At 34.6% G+C, this 27,032-nt stretch overlaps 1 protein-coding gene and 1 non-coding gene across 2 annotated transcripts; both read right to left on the bottom strand.

Moving 5' to 3' along the window:
- Nucleotides 1-16,104: 16,104 nt before the first annotated feature.
- On the bottom strand, nucleotides 16,105-16,866 carry LOC145075730 (microtubule-destabilizing protein 60-like). The gene has a single exon (XM_079021863.1). It carries the CDS (start codon nucleotides 16,864-16,866, stop codon nucleotides 16,105-16,107), a length of 762 nt encoding a protein of 253 aa, XP_078877989.1.
- Nucleotides 16,867-17,225: 359 nt separating this feature from the next.
- TRNAR-UCG (transfer RNA arginine (anticodon UCG)) lies at nucleotides 17,226-17,299 on the bottom strand. Its single transcript has one exon. It is a non-coding gene; the product is annotated as a tRNA-Arg (tRNA).
- Nucleotides 17,300-27,032: the final 9,733 nt, after the last annotated feature.

Here is a 27,032-nt window from a genome sequence, read left to right as displayed (position 1 = left end):
AGGACAAGGAGTATGTCCTCGATGAGAAGCTCGAGAAAATCAACACCGAAATCGCTACTCCAGCCGAAATCACCGCCTTTGAAACTCATGAGCGAGATGCAACGAAGGTACATTGCATAATGATCGCCACCATGAACTCCGAATTCCAAAAGTCCTACGAGGACATGTACCCGTACGAGATGCACCAAGACTTATTGGAGAGGTACCACCAAAACGCGAGACAAGAGCGGTATGAGATTTTCACCGACATGATTTCCGCGAAGATGGGTCATGGAGAATCTCTTACCGTGTACTTGCAAAAGATGCAAAGGTATGTCGACCGCCTTCGCAAGTTAAATGTTGACTTCGGTGAAGACTTGGCGATCGACATGGTGCTTCACTCATTACCTCCGATGTACAACCAATTTAGGATGACCTACCACATGAACCAAGAAGAGGTCACCCTAAGCAAACTCCAAGGTCTCTTGAGAGTCGCTGAGATCAACTTCAAGGACAAGTCTGTTGCACCTACTCCCAATCCGCCCGCTGCTCCTGTCTTGGCTATTGGTCAAGGAAAGGGAAAGAAGAGGAAAGCTTCATCGAAGAACTATCGCAAGGTGAAAGCCCGAGATGGTGCCTCTTCTAGTGGGACCAAAGTTGATCCCGCTAAGCCCTGTCCTAACCCGAAGGAGGCAGAGTGCCACCACTGCCACAAGATAGGACATTGGAAGAGAAGCTGCCCGGATTACCTGCAAGCAATCAAAGAGGGAAAGATCAAGCCATCTTTCGCAGGTATATACACAATCAAATCTAACGATTCTAATCATGCTATTTCTTGGGTTCTTGATACCGGTTGTGGTTATCACATTTGTTCTAATGTGCAGGGACTAAGAAGAAGTAGGGATGTGGAGCAAGGAAGGATCAATCTAATCATGGGGAACAGAAGATCGTCGCCTGTGACCAAGATTGGAGTGTATTCTTAGTGCTTAGGAATAGTTTGGTTTTAGATTTGAACAATTGTTGCTATTCGCCAGAAATGGCTAGAAACATCATTTCATTTCATGGTTTATATAGACAAGGATTTAGATTTTCTTTTAATAATGAGAATGGTTCTATTTTGGCTTTATCTAAATGGTGTCTTTTACTTTGAAGCTATACCATGTAATGGAATATATGAAACTGTTATGATTGTTGATAACTTAGGAAATGATGTTTTGAATATTGATTCTTCCACTAGTATGGATAAAGCATCCTTGTGGCATTGTCGTCTTGGACATGTCAACAAGAAACGCATAGCCCAACTCCAAAAGGATGGAGTGTTGGAGTCATTCGACCTTAGGGAAGATGACACATGCGAGTCTTGTTTACTTGGAAAGATGACTAAGTCACCCTTCACAAGTACATGTGAAAGGGGCGATGGTCTATTGGACCTAATACATACCGATGTATGTGGATCGTTTAGATCAACCACGAAGGATGGAAACCGCTTCTATGTGACTTTTACCGATGACTATAGTAGATATGGGTATATCTACTTAATCAAGCAAAAGTCAGACACCTTTGAAAAGTTCAAAGAATTCAAGAGTGAAGTGGAGAATCAGTTGGGTAGGAAAATCAAGATGCTTCGATCCGATCGAGGAGGAGAGTACCTAAGTCTTGAATTCCACGATTATCTCAAGGAGTGTGGAATAGTTTCACAATTGACGCCTCCTAGGACACCGCAGTTGAATGGTGTGGCAGAAAGGCGTAATCGAACTTTATTGGATATGGTTCGCTCTATGATGAGTCGTGCTTCACTACCAATCTCTTTTTGGGGCTATGCCTTAGAGACTGCCGCCCATATCCTTAACCGAGTCCCTACCAAGAAGGTTGCCAAAACACCTCACGAGATGTGGACAGGGAAAGCTCCCTCGTTGGCACATATCAAGGTTTGGGGTTGCGAGGCTTTCGTAAGACGAGATACTCACGACAAGCTTGAACCTCGAAGTGAGCGATGTATTTTCATCGGCTACCCGCAGACATCCTTTGGATATCTCTTCTATAGACCGAAGGAAAATGTGGTCTTCGTTGCGAGGAGAGGAGTTTTCCAAGAGCGAGAACTCATAAGCCAAGGAGACAGTGGGAGGCAAATCGAGCTTGAAGAGATTCAAGAGTCGATAGATGAAGGAACCTCTACCGCTGGCACTCAACCCGAGGAGGAAACTCCGGTTGAACCGATTGACGAATCCTTACCTCTTAGACGTTCCGATAGAGTTAGAGTTCTACACCAGTTTTATGGTTTTCATATTACTACCGAAGGGGACACGTATATTAGTGATGGTACACTAATAAATCTTGATAAACCTAATAGCTATAAGGAAGCCATGGCAGGCCCGGAGTCTGTAAAGTGGAAAGAGGCAATGGATAGCGAGATCCAATCCATGTATGATAACCAAGTTTGGAATTTGGTTGATAACGTGCCCGGACGTAAGACCGTTGGGTGCAAATGGATCTTCAAGAAGAAGACCGACGTGGATGGGAACGTACACACATACAAAGCGTGATTGGTCGCGAAGGGCTTTACTCAAACTCCCGGAGTTGACTATGATGAGACCTTCTCACCAGTTGCAAAGATTAAATCTATTAGAGTGATGCTAGCGATTGCCGCATTTCATGATTATGAGATTTGGCAAATGGATGTCAAGACCGCTTTCCTTAACGGAAAGTTGGCTGAGGATGTTTACATGGCTCAGCCAGAGGGGTTTGTGGATCCGAAGCATCTGAATAGAGTGTGTAAGCTTGAGAAGTCCTTTATGGACTTAAGCAAGCATCTCGCAGATGGAATCTTTGCTTCGATGAGAAAGTCAAAGAGTTTGGATTTGTACGAAGCGAAGACGAATCTTGTGTATATGTCAAAGCCAGTGGGAGTATAGTAAGCTTCCTCGTTCTATATGTCGATGACATATTACTCATAGGAAACGACATCCCGACTCTGCAGGAGGTTAAGTCCTGGCTCGGGAAGTGCTTCACTATGAAGGACCTCGGAGAGGCTTCTTACATTTTGGGAATAAGGATAGTAAGAGAAAGAAGTAACAGACTAATTGGACTTAGTCAGAATACTTACTTAGAGAAGGTACTAAAACGTTTTAGTATGGAAAACTCAAAGAAGGGAGAACTACCGATACAAAGTAATGCCAAATTGAGTAAGACTCAAAGTCCGAGTACTGAAGCTGAGATAGCGGAAATGAGCCGAGTACCATACGCTTCCGCAGTTGGCTCAATCATGTACGCTATGACTTGTACTCGCCCTGATGTAGCCTTCCCTTTGAGCATGGTTAGCAGATATCAAGGGAATCCTGGCAGAGCCCATTGGATTGCGGTGAAGAATATCCTTAAGTACCTTCGGAGGATGAAGGAATGGTTCTTAGTCCTCGGAGGGAGTGATGACTTGAAGGTGCGAGGGTATAGTGACGCCAGTTTTCAGACCGACAGGGACAACTACCATTCGCAGTCGGGCTGGGTCTTTACCCTGAATGGAGGAGCAGTGACATGGAAGAGTTCCAAGCAAGAAACCGTAGCTGATTCAACGTGCGAATCAGAGTACATTGCAGCGAGCGAAGCATCGAAGGAGGCAATATGGCTAAAGAACTTCATCGGTGATCTTGGAGTTGTACATGCCATAAAGGAGCCATTGGAGATTTTCTGTGATAACGAAGGTGCGGTTGCCTTGACCAAGGAACCGAGGGATCATGGTAGATCAAGACATATCGACAGAAAGTATCACTTCATTAGACATCGTATAGAAGAAGGACAACTCGTAGTGAAGAGGATATCATCAGAAGATAACCCAGCAGATCCGCTTACGAAGGGACTGAGTAGGGTTAAGCACTTGCAGCATGCTAGGAGTATTGGGCTGAAGGATGATATTAGCATAGATTAGATAATATTAGAAACGTGTAATAGATAAATGTAATTGACATTTGATGATTAAATAAAGGAGTTTTATTTATGAGTAAGGTTACTATCTCATGTTAATTGTTTAACTATTGTTTCACTTTGCATGTTTTGACTTCCAGAATAATTGAGTTTATTAGGAATAATAGAATTGTTCAAATGGTCCACAATCGTTCATATGTTGGGAGTAGATATGAATGAAGATTGTCATGAATTGGTGTGTAGATTGTCTAAATGGTGTTAGACATAGCAAAGGGTTGCTGCAACGTTCATGAATGCTTATGAACTAGTTTTGAGCATTGGAACAAACCCGCACTTGCTGGAATCACCTTATGGAATAAGATATAAAAGGGTGATCGCAAGACGATAACATCATATAGTCTTAAAACCTAGATATATGGTTTATTATTTGTTAGTTGATTGTACATTGATAATACGAAAATGCATCAGTAACTTGGTGTTATAAAACGTATTGTTGTGTATAGATGGTTAATGAATTAGTAAATGCATATAAGTCAAAGTTTATCTGTAACTTTTATCTAAGAAGGTAAAAGCGATATCTCGGTCGCTCGATGATTTGATTTGACTTATGTGCCGGGCCCGGTCAGAACTAAATTGATGTGTTCGATTAAGTTCTATGTCAAATATATCAGAGATCGAGAAACCTAAATGCTTGACTAACCATTCCATAGAATTGTCAGCATGATATCTAACAGAGGACTGTACGTTCCCTTATCTAAAGGACAAGATTGATTAGATCAGAGTTGACAGCGTCTTTGAGAGCTACGATTGCAAACCGAATTGTACTTGTATAGTTACTAGACTTATCCAAGTGGGAGACTGTTGGAATAGTGTCTAAGGTTGTAACTATATTAGAGAAGTATTTGATCCGGTTGTGCATGGTCCTTTTGGGTTGCCTTCACCATAGCAACTTGATAGGATGATTTATTAAGAGAGAGTAAATATTATTAATATATTATGAGAATAATATAATGAATAATATATTTGTTATTTGATTAATATAAGTCATAGAATTAATTAGAATTAATTTGGTGACTTAAAGAGATTAATTAAATAAAGGGGTATAAACTGTCAATTGTTTGATAGTTAAGCTTTAGACTGTAAATCCATTGGGATATGGTATGGACGAATTCTAAGAGCTTTAGGATAGCTAAAATCGTCCATATGCTTATCTATGGAATGGATTTGGATAGCCTTAAGAGAAGATTATCCAATTAGGGTTTAGGTTGTAACCCTTAAGGAGTCTACAAGTATAAATAGACCCTATGGCTGATGGAATTCGATACTTGACCAAAAAGTAAGGAACCTCTGGTCGAAATTCCTCCCATCTCCTCTCTCCTAAATTGTAACGCCCGGGTTTCAGGGCTAAGCATTTTTGTCAATGTAATAGTCTAGGTCAACTCTTGTAACTCTTTTTTTTTTGAAGTAATAAAAATGAAATATTTGAGTATTATGTGTATTTATGTGCTTATAATTTAATTATAAATGTATAATTAATAAATAATAAAAATAAGCGTCAAAATTAAAGTATAAGATAATCCCGATATCTCTACATAAAGTTGTAGAATATGTCTCAAGGTTTTCGTACATATAAAGAATGCCGAAATCCGAGTTATAACGAAGAAGTTATGACCCGTCGAAGTTTTACGGCAAAACCGGCACGGCACCGGGAAGCGTAAATAGTGAATTTACGATAGAGCGAGATTTAGCCTTAGCAATCTAAACAAAAGTTGTAGAATATGTTAAACTAAGAGCGTCGATAAAAAGAACGCCCAAATCTGACTTCGTATGAGGAAGTTATGATTTTTCTAAGATTCGACTTAGCAGTGCACGACCCGAAACTCGAATTTTAGTTCGAGCGGTTTTTGGCCTACGCAACCTAAATGAGAGTTGAAGATCTCATTAATAGGAACTCAACGGTAAAAAGATGGACGAAAACGGAGTTCGTATGAAGGAGTTACGAATTCTTCGCGGTCATTTAACAGTCTAAAGGCCTCCTACTGTTAAATTTGAGATCGGTCAAGAATTAGCTGACGGAGTCTAAACGAAAGTTGTAGAGTACGTCTTCACCTACGCGTGGATATAAAGAACGTCAAAAACGGAGTTCGTATGAACGAGTTACAAATTATAATAACATATTTACGTATTAAAATAAAGTATAAATCATGTATACGTACACATATATATACATATGTATATATCATTAGAAAGGTATCGACGATGCGGTCATTATAAGACTAATGTTGAGTTCTTTCGACATTAGTTTAGTACAAATATCATTAAATCCATTTATAATAGTATTATAGAGGGGTGTTTAGTTGTTTATATAACTAAAAGGTCATTAAGTAATTATGGAGGGTAGTTTTTGAAAATTCAATTAGTATAAATAAGAGCCTTGGGTTCTCATATTTCTTGCACCATTCTCTTGATTCAAGAGTCTTTCTCTCCTTATCCCCCGAGCATTTCGGTCCCTCGTGATTCGACTTCTCTTTCTGTAGCTTAGTATAGTAAGGTGAGCGCTGAAGCGCTGCACGAATCTTTCTTAGAAAGATTCAGCGACGAAGTTCTGCCCCTGCAGAGCCCGACTCCTAGCTAAAACCCCCTTGTAAGTAAGTTATGCTTACCTTATTTTAATATAGCTTATATTTAAAATTAGTATTGTTATTATGAACTTATAATAAATATTTGAGCTATTATTATAACTTATATAAGTGTCGGTATAATATTTTTTTTTAACTACTCGCGGTACGGGGAATCTGGTTTAAAGGGCCGCATAGGGTTGTTGGATTTCAGAAGTGCTATATGCCAAAATGGTCATGCCCTCCGGTGTTTTATGTCTGGCCCCTGTCTGTACATAGTGGTTGGAAAATATTGTTTAACGCTTATATAATAATAATAATAATACTAAGACTAATAGTTGGTCACGGTAAATATTAGACTAAAATTTAGCGATAATAATGTTAGGTTTCGTCGAAGGAAAATAGAATCGTTAGAAGCAAGCGCTGCCCGATTTTGGAATCATCACCTTAACAAGTGAGTGCATAGTTACTTTCAACTTACACATAGATATGAAGTATTTTATATAAATTACGTGTTATGTGTGCATATTATCTGAATACTTGCTATCTATGCTAGATGAACATTGTTATACATGTTTTCAATGATTTAAACTGTATATATATTTTATATCTACGAAAATGTTGGGGTAAAACATGGGTAGATGTAATAGCTGATGTGTGATAAAATGATGAGAGGCCTCGATGTTGATGTTGTTGATTCTGTCATCTAGCGGAGTATGGATGACGACCACAGACTCTTCTAGACAGTCCAGTGGAACACTAGCAGGCTCGCAACCTGTAGGTGTTTGTGAACGATATGTTCACCGGTGTACTCCATCCCCCACATGGTTGCCTTTAGGACATTTATTGCTGAGGAATCCCCTTAGCAGTAGTGTCCGTCCCGATGATGATCCTTAGGCTAGGTCCCTTATGATAGGTGTTTAGGGACGTAAAGTGAGGATAACGGGAACGGGTAATCGGGTTATTGTTGATTGAATTAATAAACTTATTTATTGTGGGTTGAAAACCCTATGTGCTCACCAGGCTCCCAAGCCTGACCCACTCAGTTTTATGTATTACAGGTAGTGGCGCATGAGCATAGGTGTGATGTTTTGGACGAGGGATTACGGATATAGGCCTGTAGATATGAAATAATGTAGTAAGGCTTATATTGTATTGTTTATGCTTTTGATCTGTACGAACATGACATCCCGAGTCTTTTAATGAAATACATTTCTATGGAAATGCTTTTGATAAATCTTTATCATATTTTTGTTTTGGGACAAATTCCGCAACACTTTCATTTAAAATGTAACTCTGATTTTTAAACAAAGCATAAACAAACCGGTCTTTTGTGGTCGTGATTTTGGGGATGTCACATAAATCATTCTTCTTGCTTTGGTGTTTGTAAGCCATTAGAGGAGTGACACTTGTGACTCTAGAAGCTCAAAGACCTCAAGATCAACAAGGAACTCAAAGGTATGATTCTAGATCTGTTTCAATGTTGTTATTTAACCTAATTAGTCATTAGAATATTTGGATTCAAAGCATGTTTATTAGAAAGCCTAGATCCGAGCAATAGGGTTTTGCATGCGCACATAGGAAAGTTCTTATGGCTAAAACCCATCAGTAAATACAACCAATCATAAATATAATCAGAAAAGAATTACATGGTTTCAAGTATTACATATTTCAATGGTTGATCACGGTATGATATAAAAATAGTTGTTCAACGCCGTAGCGTTCCATCCTCAAAAGCTTGTGGTTACTTGGTTTCGTTGACTTCCTGAGAATACAAGTAGTTTTGAAAAAGTGTCAACAATTAAGTTGATGAGTTCATAAGCTTTTTAGATAAAGAGTTTGAAAACCGTTCTTTGTAATGTGTTGTATGTTACCAAGAAAAATCCAATATTTTCCTTATAAAGGTTATGTGATCCTAAATACCAGGACCGAGAATAAACAAGTATTTGTCATACTTAAAGATATAAAAGTGATTTTAAATCGGCATAAAACCCTTTTTAATTTGAGAAAAATCCCGTAATTAATGATGTGTAGTCTTAAATACCAAGACCAAAAGTGTACAGTAATATTCGTACTTATTGATATAAAAAGTGATTTTAAATCGACATAAAACCCCTTTTGATTTATAAAAATCCCCGTAATGAATGATGTGTAGTCTTAAATACCAAGACCGAAAGTGTACAATAATATCTGTACTTATTGATATAAAAGTGATTTTAAATCGACATAAAACCCCTTTTGATTTATAAAAATCCTCGTAAACTTTATGTGTTGTTAACTCCCTATGTGAGTCGCTATAACCATACTATGACTGAATGAACCTGCCACGACATTTCTCAGGCGTCGAAAATGTTATGACACTTGTCACCCGGAGACCTGCAGGTCCCACTGTAGCTAGCAACAAGGTGTGGATGTCAAACCCAATATATATCTATACACAACTATCACGTTCTCCCTACAAGAGACTTTGGTTATAACTACCAGGAATTTTAACCCGTACTCTAGGAGTACTGAGAAGAATGTATCACAATTTAAGTTAACAAGTTTACGTGTGGTGTGTGTGAGTGTAAAACCTTTTTCTGTGGGAATAAAACCTTCCGAAATGTGTTTGTTGTGTTAATGGAAACATAAACCATACCTATTATAGTTTATCAAAACGTTTAAATGTAATGGTTATAACTTTGTTTACTATGGTTAACTATTGAATTTGTGAAGGTAAAAACCCTTTTGTTTACCGATATGTATATATAGCTTTTACTAAAGTGAAATAACATGCAATATAACAACTAATTAATTACCATACTTATGAAGGTAAAAATCCATTTGTTTTCTGATGTATGCCAATACACTAAGACGAATGACATGTAATATAAAAACATATATTCACATAACAATACACACCTTTCTCATCAAGTTACAAGGTGCAAATGAAGTTGATAGCATTTTTCTAGTGTTAACATTTCTATTACTGTTCTTAGAAAATTTATAGAAAAATCATCAAAGGTCCAAATCAGAATCCGTAAATTTTGAGAGTTTGGGAAATGAGTCTAGTTTGTTCATAAATTTTATTATGATTTTTAATGACCTCCAACTTGTGTGAAAAAGTCCATAATCACAGCCTGGTCCGGATTTGCTCTTGAAATGATATGCAGTTTTGTAAAAATCACCATAAATTGTAGAAAAATCATATGGAGGTGTGCAAGTAGTCATTTTAAAGCTAAGAACTGGAACTACTTTCACCTAAAACAGTTTTGAAAACTAAAATGGTTAAGTGGATCAAAACAGTTCGTGAATGGAGTTAAACTTTTCTAATGAAAGCTGTTGGATGGGTTTAGTTATGTTCTTGGTGTTTTAACTTGTATCCCCCCTCCCCCCCTTTAAAACTTAATAAAAACATGAAAAGATAGGGGGTATGAACTCACCTTGAGTGATTTCAGTAGATGGATGATGGAGAAAGGTAATGTTCCACTCAAGAACACTAAGAAGATGTCTTGAAGGTTCGAAGATCTAACACTAATGTGATGGAATTTGTGTAAGCAATCTATGATTTTGAGTAAAAGGAAGTGAAATAATTATATGGAGGATGAATATACTTACCAAAAGTGGGAGAAAAGCTTGGAAGAAGGCCCTTGAATCTCGAATTTTAGTGAGATGATTGAGAAAGAAAAATGTGTTTAATCTTTGGTGGAAGAATGAGAAAATGAGAGAGTGTGTTAGGAAAGATGATAGATTTCAGCCTTGACCAAGAATATGGTTGGTCAAATGGTGGGGAAAGTACTCTTGAATGACCAGGTATGGTGGAAGGACAATAGCTGGTCATGGAGTGGGCATGGGAGTGGTTGCTTATGTTACACACTAAGGTAAAGTCAACACTCCACCTCAAATATTCACCCACTAAATTTTATTATTGAATAAATATTTCCATAAAAAATATGTTTAAATTATGAATATTTAGGGTCTTATATGTTAAAATATGATTTTTGGAGAAAATACCGCGATAAAAATAATTAAAAACAGGCTTAAAACGGAGTCGTGGTCGAAAATCGGGTGAAAAGTGGCAAATCCGAAGTCAGGAGGGTGACTCCGGCCTTAACAACATTAGATCCGAAGTGGGGTTAGGCCGCTGAGGTGGATCCGAAGGGAAAAGGGGTTGCGGTCCGAGGAGGGTCCGAAGCAAAGGTGGCTGCGGTGCTCCGGTTTGATGATTGCGGCTCGCTGGCTGCGGCTAGCTTGATGCGGTTAGACCAGAGGACTTCGGGCTTGGTCCTTGGGGCTTCGACTCAAGAAGAACTTGGTCCTCATAGAGGGACTTCGGTCCAAAAGGCAAATTTTCCGAGGAATCTTCCCATTTCGAGTGGTTTTTCACCAAGTCAAGTGTCGGGATGCCCCAAGTGATTAAAATAAATCAAAAGGGGTTTTGGGAGAGATTTGACATACTTGGAGAGATTTCACATACGGAGAGAGATTTGGGAGAGATTCCACATTCTTGGAGAGATTTGGGAGAGATTTGACACACTTGGAGAGATTTCACATACAGAGAGAGATTTGGGAGAGATTCCACATTCTTGGAGAGATTTGGGAGAGATTTGACACACTTGGAGAGAGATTTAGGAGAGATTCCACTTATGACCTTTTTGAGCATCTGACTTCGCAACGCAAGGTCCGTAAACCCCGTTAAGTCATGTTTTAGTATCCTACACACTCCCGATGAGTGTGATATAGTGTTTTATCGCTTTGGTTCATTGCTTACCATAATTTTAGGTTAAGGAAATCTAGATACACGAACTTTTCAATTGATGATTTCTCATTAGAATAGCGAGTTGTATAGCAATTACCTAACGAAGCCCTAGTACACAAGGGTTAGTTGAGTCAACCGGTTTGACTTGTTGACTTTAGTTGACTTTGATTTGACCGGAAATTAACGGTTGTCACATCTTGGAACTCTAAAACAGCTAAAATCTGAACCCACATCTCGCGTGGTCATTGTCACTACCTGATCAATTTGGCTTCGACAAAACAGAAGGAACATAATTCATGTGTGTATTAGACATATTTCAAAGGTAAGTCTTATTTCTTTAACCATCATTACCAGTTTTATATATAGGTGGTCCTTCAATTTTAATTGTTTCATCCGCCACAAAATTAGTTGTTTTTTATGCACACTAGGTGTTTGATTAACTGCTTGAGCCAAAATACATATTATTACGCTCCTGTACCAGGTACGGTAGGTTTCATCGTGTTATTTTTGAAAGATAACTAATAATCATGTTTTGAAGATGATGTATATATTGTTTTTGTCAAATTGATGCCTTCAAGGTTATATTAGTCATTATTTTATTTTTTTTACAATTTTATGTGTATTCTGTATGCATTTTTTTTATCTGTTTCTGTACAAATGGATTTGTAAAAATAAGTTTTTAAAAATTCCAAAAAAGAAATTATCCAAAATCCAAAAAATTTTAAAAATACAAGTGGATTTGTAAAAATAAGTTTCTAATTCGTAAGAAAACATTTGGATTTTTTTTTCGAAAATGACGTAATACTTGGAGTAAATTACTAAAAATGGGCCCTAATCTTTCTTGTTTTTACCGTGTTCAGTCTAAAATTGAAACATTTTCCGGTTTTGGTCCATGGAATCTTGAAATAAGGAGCAAAACTGGAAAAAAAAGGTTTGAATCTTGAACTAAACATGTCAGAAAGCATAAGGACTATTTCTATAGTTTATTCTAATGGATTATGTTTCTTTTTGGACAAAACTTTCTTGATTGGATATCGCAGGTAGAATAATTTGTTAAATGACCAAAATACCCTTTAATAAGGGTTTGTAAGGACAATTTGATTTGGGAGAATGGAATTCAAATCCGTCTTCCATTCCTAGAAATGATGAAATCCCTTCATATATGGATTTTGGCATATTCCATCAGAATTAACTCAATTCAATTGCGTCAATTGGGCGACCCAGAAATTGGAATATATGATTCTATTACATTGTGTTTTTCTCTATTAGATTTATATGGATTTCTGTTGATACGTATGTGTTTTAGCTCATGAATTGCAGCTTAGTCCAAGGTAATCTAATTGAATGTGTTTTAGCTCATGGATTACCACTTTGGCATATATGATTCTATTCCATTGTGTTTTTCTCTATTAGATTTATATGGATTTCTGTTTATACTTATATTGCTTTAAAAGCCACTTTATTGATCATCGTTCTTATATAATTCAGGAACTTTGGGCTTTGTTTAACTTTTGTTGTCCAGAGCTTTTGAGAGACAAGAAATGGTAAGATTTCATTTTTTTTCTTTTTCTTCTTATTGTTATGTTATTTACTTATTTATATCTATTTTCTTTTTAGTTTTAAGGAAAAATATGAGTCAGCAATCCTACGTGGAAATGACAAAAATGCATCTGATAGAGATAAGTGCATTGGTTCAGGTGTTCCACGGGTTATTAGTTATATTTCCCTAAATGACAAAATAGTTCATAAATATTAAGGCAATAACCTTTTGCTATGATTAAAACTATAAAAAAAAAACATTTATCCAAACTTACAAACATGATTTAAGAAATTGCATTCAACCCTATTTTCTTAGGCGTTTGAAAACCGAAGTTTTTCGTGATAATGATGCTACAAACACTGCCAAGCTTTCTAAAAAGAATGAGATTATTGTTTGGTTAAGATTATCCAAATGTCACGTGCTTACATTAACTGTTTTTATATTCTTTATTTTATAAATACTCAACTTACATTCTTTTTATCTTTTTTAAATTATAGAGACAACTATACGAAGGCTTTTTGAACAATAAGATTGTTCTTTCAGCCTTCGATGGTTCACCTTTAGCTGCTCTCACGGTATTGTAGTCTTTTATGAGAAGGATATTTCTGTCTTTTGCACGTAAGAGAGATCAACAATGCAATTTTTTTGTTCTATTAACATCACTCTTAGTTTTTGGTGGACTTTTCCTTTAGTGAAAATTAATGTTTATGATTTACATTTAATAGATATTGAAAAAATATGTGATCATCCAGTTGTATTAACAAAAAGAGTTGCTGAAGATCTTCTAGAAGGAATGGAAACAGGGCTAAATGAGGAAGATCAAGGAATTGCTGAAAAATTAGCAATGCATATAGCACATACTGCAGAGAAATATGACATTGGGGAAACTCATGACAAGCTTTCTTGCAAGATCTTCTTTATTATGTCTTTACTGGTTAGAATATTACATATTACATACATACCCTTAGACCCTTATTTTTTTGTTATATTTTAATACCATTTGGATAAATAATGTTTAAAAAAGATATGAGAAAATCAACCTAAACTTTTTTTTTAATCATCCATTACAGGAAAAACTGATTCCGGAAGGTCATAAAGTTCTTATCTTTTCCCAGACACGCAAAATGGTTAATCTTATTCAGGTTTAGATTTTTTCCAAAGGTTTCCTGAAATTTATATTCAACCTGCACAAGAAATGGGTTTTACGTTTTTGCTATATTTTTCATTGCAACATCTACCTATTATAACTCTTATATATATATATATATATATATATATATATATATATATATATATATATATATATATATATATATATATATATATATATATATATATATCTACTTACTAGTTCTATAAGGTCATAAAGTTCTTTTTCATTGCAACATCTACCTATTCTAACTCTTATATATATCTAGCAGTTTGTTGTGGCAGCAGATGCAGTGTCTGATGGTGAAAGTAAGGTGGCAGATTGTGTGAAGTGAAGCAAATTTGAAGGTAATAGAGAAGAAGAGCTAAAGATGCTGTGGAGTTTACATATGAAAGACATGCTCCTCAAGAACCCAACTGCTAGGAAATGTGTTTGCTGCCACCTCTAGAAATCGAATTTCAGTCTGAATTATTGCGTTCTTCTGTCTACTACTGGAGCATACATACACATACAAAGGAGACGGACGCCTATAACGGATCCTCTTCCAATCCTCTTGGCTCTTACAATAAAAAGGGTTTTGGTGGTGTTGATGGTATAAATGAAACATCTAACCCCCGCAACGCGGGGGCCACTTTACTAGTTGTTATTATTATTATTATTTTAATGGATGTTGAGTAATGTCCATGACTTTTTGTAGAAGAAACTTTAGAATCAAGACCTATTAGACACAAACTACAAAAAAGTATAAATTGAAGATTTATGCAACATAATGTGTTTTGACTGTTGTTTCACTTTGTTAATATTAAATGGTTTTATAAATAATCATAAAAGTTTAGTGTTTTGCAAATTACATATTAGTAATTTCCTTACACAATTTCATGTTTTGAAAATTCTAAATTTCAAATTGTAAAAATGTATTTTGGTATTATAGAATGTATTATGATAATACCTAACAAGTGTTTGTTGAAATGTCTGAAAGAGAAGCTAAAGAATTTAACTTTGTGGTATGCATTATGTCAGAATTACTGACAACACATGTTTTATGTAATTGTTTAAAAATGTAATTAATTTGTCAGTGTATTATTTTGGTTCAATTTTTGATATTGAATTCCAAATTGTATTGTCCCTCGTTATTATATATTTGGAATATAAAATTATATTAATAGTAAATACGATGCTTTTGAATGTATTTTATGTATTTTGTCAGAATGTTTCTTCAATAATATTTTAATAGAATAAAATTCTGAAAGAACATCATTGTAACAAAAAAAATATTCTAACAGAATAAAATCAATTATGTAATTACTTTAGAATTAAAATTGAATTAATTAAAAAAATTCAAATTTTAAAAATTAGACAAAATTAATTATCCCTAAAATACGAAAAATTCCTTTTATAAATGCAGTTAATTGTCCAGAATACCCTTTTGTTAAAATTTGTGTGATTATATGATACATGTTATCCCATTGTAATACCATACACTCTCAAATCATGTTCAATGATTATTTGATAATGGATCGGTTACATTATAAAACCAAAATCGAATCGCTTTCTATCTGTTAACAAAAAATCGAAAACGAACCAATGGTTTTAAAAATTGTTCGATTTTCGGTTAATTTGATTATTGTTTGGTTTTTTGATTAAACAAAACTGCAAAAATGGTCCCTATGGTATGCATTTTTTTGGGGTTTTAGTCCAAACCCCGACTTTTTTTGGCTTCGTGGTCCTTTTGGTCATGTTTGTACATAAATTTGGTCCCTCTTAAAATTGAAATGACTGTAATGCCCTTTTGATCTATATTTTATGTTTTTCTATTTAATTTAAATGATAAATAAATAATTAATTAATTTGGGCCAACATCTCTCTCTCTCTCTCTCTCTCTCCCTCTCTCTCTCTCGGATGGAAATCCATTGCTTTTGTTGTTGAATTATCATCTCCTGGACTTTCTTCATGAACTCTTCTTGTTTTGTTCTTCCTCTTTAATTGTTGCAGATTCATGAGTTAATGTGCTAAATACAAGAAATTTATAAAAGGTACAAGTGTTGTAACTTATAAGTGAACTTTCTTCATGAACTGTGAGGTAGCCTTGAGTGTTAGTCTTTTCCATCTACTGCCTCCAAAACTTGAAGATGATGAATCCGTTTCTTCTGCTTTAACAGAAATTTCACAGCAGAGTTTTTAGATGATGATCAACCAACCTCCCATGGCTGCCATCAAGTGATGAACACAGCCATAGATTTTCTGTAGTAAGTAAGAGATCAGATGGGTTGAATGAAGTAAAAAAGAATCGTCTTTCAAGATTGTTGTTTGTCTGATCTCCGAGTTCATCCTCATTTGAATTTGGTAATGTGAGAATATTCTCGAAGGCCTTGACCAAATGCAAAACTCTTCCAGATCCAGGTTTAGGAATTGTCTTTCTTGCTTCATCCAACAATTTCTCCTTTCTCATCTTATCACCGGACATCTCAAAAACGTCATCTTCTTCGGATTTTCCTTGAAGACCTACAGGTAAACTAGGGTTTTCTTCTTGAACAGAAACTTCACTCCGATTGAAAAACCCTTCCTGAGAAGCCTTAAGAGTATCATAAGCAACACACAAACATTTTTCTGAATTACCACTAGCCTTACACTTACAATCGATTGAAATCGGGGTTTTATCGTTGTCTCTCTTCGAATTCTTCTTCGCCACCACAAACCTACTCTCCCGAATCTTGTTCTTGGGAGAAGGCGAAGAGATATGATTAGGTTTCTTCATCGCCGATTTATGGACTTTAGTCGCTGATTTGAGTAATGGGGAATTCAAGGCTTTCAGATTAGGGCTAGTAACGTTAGGGTTTATATTCTTTGGTAGCTTTGACTTGTTGGAATGCTTCGACTTCGATGGTGTCAGTGGCACTGCTCCGGCGTTCTTGCCGTTCGGTTCCATCGGAAAATCATCGGAATAAGGAGGAGATTAGTTGTAGAAAGAGATGATGGGGCTTGTGGGATTCAGTTTATCCGGGGGGGGGGGGGGAGTATGTGGGCCCTTATTTTTATTTTTTATATATAAATATTTATAGGAAAAAAATGAAAAATAAATAAAATAAGGACAATTTAGTCTTTTCAGTTTACCGAATAACCAAAATCACAAGCAAACTACCTCAAAATGACCACTAATCTTTTCATTATTATTCTCACCCTTACATTGAATTGGAATGGCATGGTTTCCATAACACTCAAAATGACCACTAATCTTTTCATTATTATTCTCACCCTTACATTGAATTGGAATGACATAAAAAAAGACGACCACAGTGGGAGTCGAACCCACGACCTTTTGATCCGAAGTCAAACGCGCTAATCCACTGCGCTATGCGGTCTTATATGAATTGTCATCCTTGAAAATCTATATTTACTATTTCTACTAGAGATTAGCAGTCCAATTCTTTGCAGTATTTTGTTATAACCCAAACCCAATCACGTTAATTTATTCATACAAATTGTCATTTAATAATATAATTCTTAGTTTGGATAAAAGAAAACATTTGAATAAGAATTTGTTAAACATCTCAACTGTTTAATAATAGTTTCAATAAAATATGACAAGTTACATAAAAAATACGTAATTTATATAATTATAGAAATAAGTCCGTATAATTAAGAAGTATATATATATATATATATATATATATATATATATATATATATATATATATATATATATATATATATATATATATATATATATATATATATATATATATATATATATATAGGTTATTTTGTTTTTACTAACTATTGTGTGCCATAATGCATAAATCTAGACCAATAGATGGAATTAATCAATGTACATGTTTTGAGGGTGTATGATATTACAATGGGATAACATGTACTATATAATCACACAAATTTTAGCAAAAGGGTATTTTGGACAATTAACTACATTTATAAAAGGAAATTTTTGGATTTTTAGGGATGATTAAATCTCCTAATTTTAAAAATCTGATTTTTTTTAATTAATTCAATTTTAATTCTAACGTGATTTGTATACATAACCGATTTTATTCTGTTAGAATATTTTTTTGTTAGAATAATGTTATTTCATAGTTTTATTCTATTAGAATATTATTGAAAAATAACAACATTCTTGAATCCGAGGTTGAAAAATAACAACATTCTAATATATATATTCTTATACATCTGAAGTTAAATGCAAATTCATACATATTCCTACAGATTAAAAGCCTTATACATTTTAATATAATTATACATATTCTAAAAGAATATCAACAAAAATGAATAAAAATCTTAAAAATTATCAACATTATAAAATTGTGAATATGATCAAACATTATTCATTCTTCAAGTTATTCCTATTAGGTCTTCAACGCAATGATAGCAACTAATGCAGCCCCATTCATCTTGTCAAACGGTTTGAATAAATGCACTTAATCTTCTTCAATGGTCCAAAGAATCAACTTGATTCCAACTATTCTTACGAAAATGTGATGTATTATCGTAAGAATGTAATTCTTCAACCCATTCTTCCAACCATTCCTATCACAAATAAAACAAAAACTAAGAATGGTTAAAAGCATGTTACTTGCAATCTCCATCACTTAATATATTCTGGAAGAATACATAAAATATGATAGAATACATTCTGGCAGAATACATAGAATAAATTCTGACAGAATACATAGAGTACATACAACTATTTTCTTATTCCGGTAACATACTAAGCAACACACATATTCAAAATCCACTGAAATTTGAAATCAAAATCCACTTTGCCAAAACTCAATCAAATAATATTGAATCGTGCAGGAACAACAAATGCAAAATCTATCTAATCTAATTTAATACCAACAATAAAAGAGCAGTGAAACGGGATTGAAGAATCGAATGTAATTCCAAACTTAATCCAAATCAACTAGCATCAACCTATTATTATGAAAAAAGCATCCAATTCAATCTAAATTAAGTTATATATTTCTGAAAAGAATAAGGAACATAACGAAGTTAAAAAATTAAAGATTATTAACTATTATTTCATTGAGGCATTTTATCGAACACATGGAGGCCATAACAGAATCATATTAAGCAAATCAGACTAGTACTGGATATGGACTATCTAATCAATACCACTACTCTGTAACAGAAAAAAGAAGACAAAAAGAATTTCAAATCGTACAAGATTATGTATATAACCCAATGAAAATCATGGTAACAGTTTCATGTTTCTGTCATGTCATTGTCACAGCCATGGACACAAATCAAAGTTGACGAAAACTATCTAATTAAATTGTTATTTCTCTTGTTCGTCATTGATTCATTACAATCAGATTTGTTCTGAGATTCAAGCTGTAATTAGTGAAGGAAGAAACAGATGTTTTGACGTTCTTTTTGAAGTAAAAAAACCCTAACATTAAAATAATTTGGAGATTACTAGATTAGTGACAAACCTCATTGTTAGACTCGTCCTTGACTCGTTCAGTAGTTGATTCACCACAGCGAGATTCGGAAATTGTAGTATGAAAAAGACCTAATCCAGCCAAAGCTTCCGCCGCCTCCAAATATAGAGGAATATGGTTTTGAGAAGGGATACATGATTGCAATTTTTGTAGTGTTTATTCCCTTATTTTAGGATATATTAATTGAATTATTCATTTACCATAATTAAATATACTAAGATTACCATTATACCCTTTTATTATTTATTAGTGATTTAATAATTTCCTGAATTCTCATTGGTGCATTTAGGCACACAATATTTGCTAAAAACATTTGAACCTAGCTCTCTCTCTCTCTCTCTCTATATATATATATATATATATATATATATATATATATATATATATATATTATTGTACGTAGTAACATAGTTTTTGTTATTATGTGTAACAGGAATGAGTTCTATGGAAAACAAATAACTAGGGCAACATCTACCGGAACCAATAATCAAATGACACGTATCCATTTCTTTCTTCACAAGTAATGTATTGTGGAAGTTATTGTGGAAGTGATGTGTTGTCATGTTTTCATTGGTTCAAATATGTGTTGCCCTAATTATTCATTTTCCATATAACTCTTCCCATGTGTAACATATTTAATTATTTCTAAAATTCTAAATGAAGTAACCAAAAACAAGCTTTTGTCTCCATCGTACTAAAATCAATGTTTTAAAAACCGGTTTTTTAATTGAACCGGTCGGGTGACGTTTTCCGGTTCAACCGGTTTAACCGGACGGTTAAACCGGTTCTATATTTTTATATGTTTTTAATTATCTTGCATACATTGATTACAAAACTTGTCATCTTTTTAGTATTACAAACGTAAATAGAATCCAACATATAAAAACAATCATTATAAAAGTCAAAATTAAACAAAGAAGCCCAAAACAAACACAAAAATCCAAGAATGTTCGATTCAACCCGGTCCATTCCGGTTCAATTCAGCCGGTTGAACCGGTTTTTTACCAAAACTGGCCGGTTCAATCCGGTCAGGAAATCATTATAAAACCGGTCCAAATTGAACCGTCCTCACCTCCGGTTCCCGGTTCGATCGGTTCGAACCAGTTTTTAAAACACTGACTAAAATAATATCAAACAAAACTCATTATACATATTCTCTAGTTTATACAAGCTAACCGGATAATTGTTAGAGTAGGTTGAAACCATCAGTCCAAAGGCGGGCGAGCACCCACGGTATCGATCTTTTTAGTTATTTTGAATTTACTTGTATATTGGTCCGACTCTATAGTTGGTAGGCTTACGGTTATAAGTAAACGAAGTTAAGGATTTAAATATATAACTTTGAAAACAATTCAGTAATAGAAGACTTGCGTAACAATAATAATATATACTAGATAATGTGGGCCGAAAGAAGTATATATATATATATATATATATATATATATATATATATATATATATATATATATATATATATATATATATATATATATATATATATATATATATATATATATATATATATATATATATATATATATATATATATATTCTTTCACCATCAAAGTATAGAATTACATTGGTATTTTATCAGTTTTATCATAAGTTAATAGCGTCCTTTGTTGGGGTAAAACATACTTTTAATTCGATCTTTAACATTTTTGTAACAAATCGTTTACGCTTTACAAAGTAAAAACTTTAGAGTTCGAACAATCCTACAAGAAACCCAACTCAAAAGGTGTAACAAATAAATGTTAAACATTGTGTGTCTCTGTGTTAGTGGGAATTCGAACTGTCAAAACATGCATGTACAATCAAGCAACAGAGAGTGAATAGAGGACAAAATACACACACACATGCACATTCACAGTTGATCGGTTTGATCATGCAGACAAGCAGACAGCTTCTGGAGTAAGCTATCAGGCTCAGATTCCGTACATATCTTACCGTCCTCCACGTCTTCTCAATCATAAGGTCACCTCATGTCTCGTATCCATAACGACATAAAACGCTATCGGCTTGGGTGTCGGCACACGTAAGGTCAAGAAACGAAAATCTGTAACATGATATATTGATTATTGATATTAAAGCATCCATGAAAAGTTTTTCTAAATTTTTCCAAACCAATAATCTTTTGAAAACAATAGTTATTGAAAGAGCTTATTCAAGATAAAAATACGCGTTATATTCATTTTTTGATATCTTTTATTTAAGATTATCACCTCAGCCTCACTTTTATGAGTTTATCCTTCATGTTTCATCCTCCGGCTTTGATTTATCTTTGAATGTATCTTCACACATTTTTTTATCATGAAAGTCCTTCTATTTTAAGTTAAATGTTAAACATACTCCCCGTAGTAGTTTTAGTGTAGTATTTTTATATACTTTATGCCTAATTATTTGAAGATAAACATATTCATCCACATCAGTACTCACAAAACAATAAAATAAATCTTCATAGGTAAGGAGTACAAAAAATAGTTAGGGGAAGTGATAATAGAATCATCATTTTAAGTTGAATTGGTGGTGTATATGATAGTCATCACGACTCATTGCATTGTAAAAATATTTGCAACGTGGTTCCAAAAATGAGTAGCAGTTTGTGTGTTATCGATTACATTGTCCTCTGAGATGTCGATCTATGCACTTGTCAATACGGCTTCCTATAGGGGCGGAGTTAGAATTTTAGGATAAAGGGGGCTTATTTATCGGTGTTACTAGTAAGCAGTGATTAGAAGGTGAAGATGTGGTCGAGTGGTTAGGGTTTTTGATTCTAGAATTTTTCTTATTTAGAATTTTGTGGCTTTTAGCGTCTTAAAAAATAGTTGTGTATTTTTCTTGGTTCAAAGTATTTTAATTTTTTGATAGAATTAGATTTGATCACAATTTTAGAATTTAGAATTTCAAATTTAGATCATCTTTAGTGAGAATTTTTTAAATGAGCACATCTTATGTTGTTATGTTATAATCTATTTCGAACAATTGGATTTTTTTTTCATTTTGAAAAGTGAGAACCCACAAAATGGGACCATGCAAGTATTATACGAAGAGAGGGTATATTATTTGATATTTAAAGTAAAAGTTTAAAAGGACAGGGTAGAAGTGGTTTAAGTTAACTAGCATCCAATCAAATATAATATGAGCTACTAGTATTTACAATTCATGAATTGAAAATGTTGGGGTGGCCAAGCACCGACTAGTCCCCATACTAGCTCCGCCGCTGGCTTCCTAGGTCGTAGTCCATGTTTTGAGCGGGAGCATGGCCAAAACGAGCATGAGTTATTGTTTTTTAGATCTTTTAACATGTTGAAATGGTTCGGGTTACGTTTCGAGTTAGGGCGTGTCATCATCATCATGGACTGGGGTTGGGATACATGAAATTGATTCTGTGAAGTTTGAACCGGATAATACAAATGGTTTATAAGAACCAGTGGAGGTTGATTACACAAAGAAATTTAAAATTATAGCTGTGAAAATATGGGATCAAATCGCGGATAGTTCCGTGTTGCCGTGTTGGTGAAGAATTGAGATGGAAAACATTTTTTTTGATGATGGTGCATTTGAACTAGTTAGCCGAGGGTTATTACGACTAGATGTTGGGATGGTGTAATTTGACAGATTGTGTGGGACCATTATATGTAAAAATAAATGAAGATAATAACATTGAAGATTGTATTAATAAAAGAGATACATAGAATACTTGTGCAAAAATATTATAAATTAAATGAGAAGGTTATAGGAGAGTAAAAAACAATACATTTTATTTTTTTACGTAAATGGTCAAAATCCATAGGGAAAAGAAAAAGGACCGTAGGACGGTAGTCATGAAAGGATCACGGCCGAACCATTGGACGCAATGCTCGTGTACGATGTAACGTCTCAAATTTTAACCCAAACTTTTAAATTTTTAAATAAAAGTAATCAACCAAAATCCATTTCCCAAAGTATATCAAAACAACAATTTGTTCCAAAGCATGTCACATAGTTTTCAAAATCATAATAATAATAATAATAATAATAATAAAAGTAGTGAAATAAGACCAAGAAGTCTCCAAAAACAAATCCATGTATGTGATACAGTCAGACCATGTCCTTCACTTTGCTACCATAACAATATGAAAACATTTAAATGTAATGAGTAAGCACAAATTTTGGTGTGTTTCCAAAGAGACCAAATACACAAATGAATGCTATAGTCAAGTGTAGTTGTTGCTATTGTAATCCAACTATAGTTTTGCTTACTATTGTCTAACTATAGTCTTTCCTTTTATAGTCCAATTACATTGTTTCCTGTTATAGTCTAACTATAGTCTTGACTACTATAATTAAATTATAGTCTTGACCGCTATAGTTGTTAGATGCATTTTATATGCATCTTTTAGCATGTTTTTCTCGGTATTTTATTATAAAAAGTTAACTAACTCCCAAATATTTTTTACGTATTGCATGTTCCCTAATTATTTTATAGAATGTCCATACTATTCAAGTTTGTTATGATTTTCAAGGCAATTTGGAGTACATGGACGAATACGTAAGTTCGAGATGCGTTATTGGATACTTTGGAGTTCAATCGGAGAAAAAACTAAGGAAGGATGTTGATGAATGATCAAGAATAGCTTGGAAGGAAGAATTGCGACCAAAAAGAGACAAAATAGGCAATATACGATCGCATATGCTATTTATGCGATCGAATTATTTGTATATGCGATCAATGGTAAAATCTCAGATGAGCTTCGAGGATTTTTCGTGCCAATAATTGAGATTGAAAAAAAAAGATTTTATGTGATTGCATATAACCAAACCTGCAATCGCATATTTGCCAAAAAGCCTCATAATTGCAATGTACTTCATTAAACTGGCAGGATACGTGTTTTCATGAAAATATGTGATCACATATACGACTGTTTTTCTATTGGACGTATAAAAAGCTTCTAAAAAGATCCCATTAACCTTATTCGTGAATCCAGACGACTGAGAGACGATTTTCAGAGGTTTTCAAGTGTCAAACACAGATCTGAAGAACACGATTCGAGTTTTATTTTCGTTTAGTAGGATTAGTCAATTAGATTTTGTTTCTGCTTCTTGTAATTCGTTTTTAGCCATGTCAGGCTAAAAACCCTAGATTTTAGTTTCGCAAAGGACTCGACTTTTTGTGCAAGTAATCATCACACACGATTTTTGGCTATGTTTACTGTTTAGTTTGATCAGTTTTATGCTTGATTGCAAGTTTAATTTTGATTGAGTTTTTGTTTGCCACTTTAATTATTAATGAATCATTCCAGTTATCTGATTTGTTTAGATTCGTAATTGTCTTTATTAATCAGTGAAAGTAACAAATATTAGATTAATCTATGTTAGGGTTCACTCTAATATAAACTGATTTGTTTAGATTCGTAATTGTCTTTATTAATCAGTAAAAGTAACAAATATTAGATTAATTCTATGTTAGGGTTAACTCTAATATAAACTGATCAAACAAGTCTTTACACTTCCGAGCGTGTGAGAAATATTGGACTTTACTGGGATTTTTACATTGTGTCTAATGCTACTTTTATAAATTAACTGAGAGCTTATTTGGTTAATTCAGTAAAAAGTAAGGTTTAATTTAAATAGCTTGTTTTGGTTAAACATTTTAGTAAAAGAAAATTGTTAGAGCTTGTTAACGGTTTTCAATACCAGTTTAAATAATACACAGTTCAAGTATCGTGTTGAAGGTTATTCATATGATTAAGAGAATCACCGCGAAATTGAAATTGCTTTTTACTTTCTAAATTTTATTCCAGTATTTAAGTTGCATTTATTTTTTTTCTGTTATAAACTTTTGTCAAAATTAGATTTAATAGTCAACAAATCCCCGCATTTTAATTTATGATAAATTTGTGAGTGCCTTACGCAAGAGAGTCATAAACCTTAGGACGTGACCCTGTGGATTTGACTCTGCTTTATTAGAACAACATGCTAGATTAGGACTAAGGATCTAGGAATGATGCCTTATATGCCTGTTATATGTGTTTCAACTTTATGAGAACTGAATGCTAAGTACAAAACTGACAGTATGATAGCCTGAGTAGTATATGCTTGATTATGTGTACTTGATGTCCGAATACTGCTTGCTTTGTGCTTTTAGGAGTTTTAGTTGTCTTTCACTAACTAGTAAATGAATATGTTACGTTACATATCGCGAGGATTAAATAATTTTAGAAGGTTAGGTCTAGCTCTATTTCACAGCTCTTGTTTGAGTCCAACCGTTGTAGGGTAGGATCTCTCATTCGAAGAATGATCTAGTTTGAGTAATATGTAATAGTATTCGCGGGCTAGTTAGGGGAAGAAAACAGGGACTTCTTATGAAGCTGATGGCGGAGAGTGGGTTGGTGATTTCAAGGCAGTTTTTGAGGAAAGTACGGATAGATGTGGAAGGTAGTATGGGCCCATACTACTGAAAGCAGAGGATTCGTACTCGAATCAAGGAAGGCTGAGATAAGACCAGTGGACTTATAGTGTGTGAGATCCCTCGAGTTTATATGAGTATTGTGATGTTAGTGATGGTATATTACCCAGTATAGTGACGCTACGTGGTAGACCAGATGGTAGTTCTGGAGTCGACGAGGGATCAGGCTCGGACTCTGTAGTCGGGCAGCTCGATAATCAGATGAGGGAGTTCATTCCATCTGAGATTACATGCAGTGTCATTGACCAGACTCTTGTGATCCTCAATATGATCAAGGAGGGCATTATAGAGATTTGTGATGAGAGGGCGAGTGCAATCTGCACTGAGATAGCAGTCATGATAGGGACCTGAACGTTGATGTTCGGGAATTCAGAGTTTGTGAGGCTTCAGACTGTCATGGGGGTTAGGGGCCCCATTGTTAGCAGTAGATGGTTGGCAGATGTCACCAACACTTTTCGTACCAGACGTTGTCTTGAAAGGAGACAAGATCCAACTTACTTCATGCCTCCTGTAGGACAGATCATGTGATTGATGAAAAGAGGTTAGTAGCGAGTTGGGTGATGTTGTAGTTGATGTTATGTCGTGGGATGACTTTTCGACCAGATAAAGGGGCACAGTGTGCCCAGGCGATTGAGGCACAACAGTTGGCACAAGAGTTGTTAGATCTTCACCAGATGACTGAGACTGTGGCAGAGATCACTGCCAAGTCTCGAGAAAGAGCTTATATGGTACCCAGTATGCAGCAGATGAGGAAAAGAAGAAGGTAAGTTATCAGAACATACTGTAGAATGATAGCAGGTAGATCGTGAGTATCTCGGGGCGCAAGACCCTAAATGATATGACCTCTTGAGCTTGAGAACGAGATATTGACTTGGAGCACATTGGTAAGAGGGAACCATATCAGTTGCATATATTGAAGGGTCTCGGGAGGAGACCCTAGATTTAGGATTAGCATTCAAGAGACCAGCAAGACCAGGTTCAGTGTAGCACTTACGGGAAACTGCACAATGGAGCCTTTCATTCCAAGGGTTATGAGTAAGTGTGACTCTGGGTTATCCTCTTTTTGTGTTTGAATTATACTTCCAAGAAATGGCATATGCCAATTGCATACCGAGAATTATTAGCGGATAGTGAAAGATCATTTCCCAAATTGCAGATTGGGAGAGTACAGTGTCATCTTGGTTTATTCAA

This window comes from Lactuca serriola, chromosome 9, assembly GCF_051521515.1.
Source record: "Lactuca serriola cultivar US96UC23 chromosome 9, Lser_US96UC23_V15, whole genome shotgun sequence".
In the NCBI taxonomy this organism is placed as follows: domain Eukaryota; kingdom Viridiplantae; phylum Streptophyta; class Magnoliopsida; order Asterales; family Asteraceae; genus Lactuca; species Lactuca serriola.
The sequence above is the reverse complement of the archived record's forward strand: the minus strand, read 5'-3'. Positions and strand labels throughout refer to the sequence as shown.

Coding starts and splice junctions, on each gene's coding strand:
- LOC145075730 (XM_079021863.1), bottom strand. CDS start 16,866: ATGGAACCGAACGGCAAGAACGCCGGAGCAGTGCCACTGACACCATCG.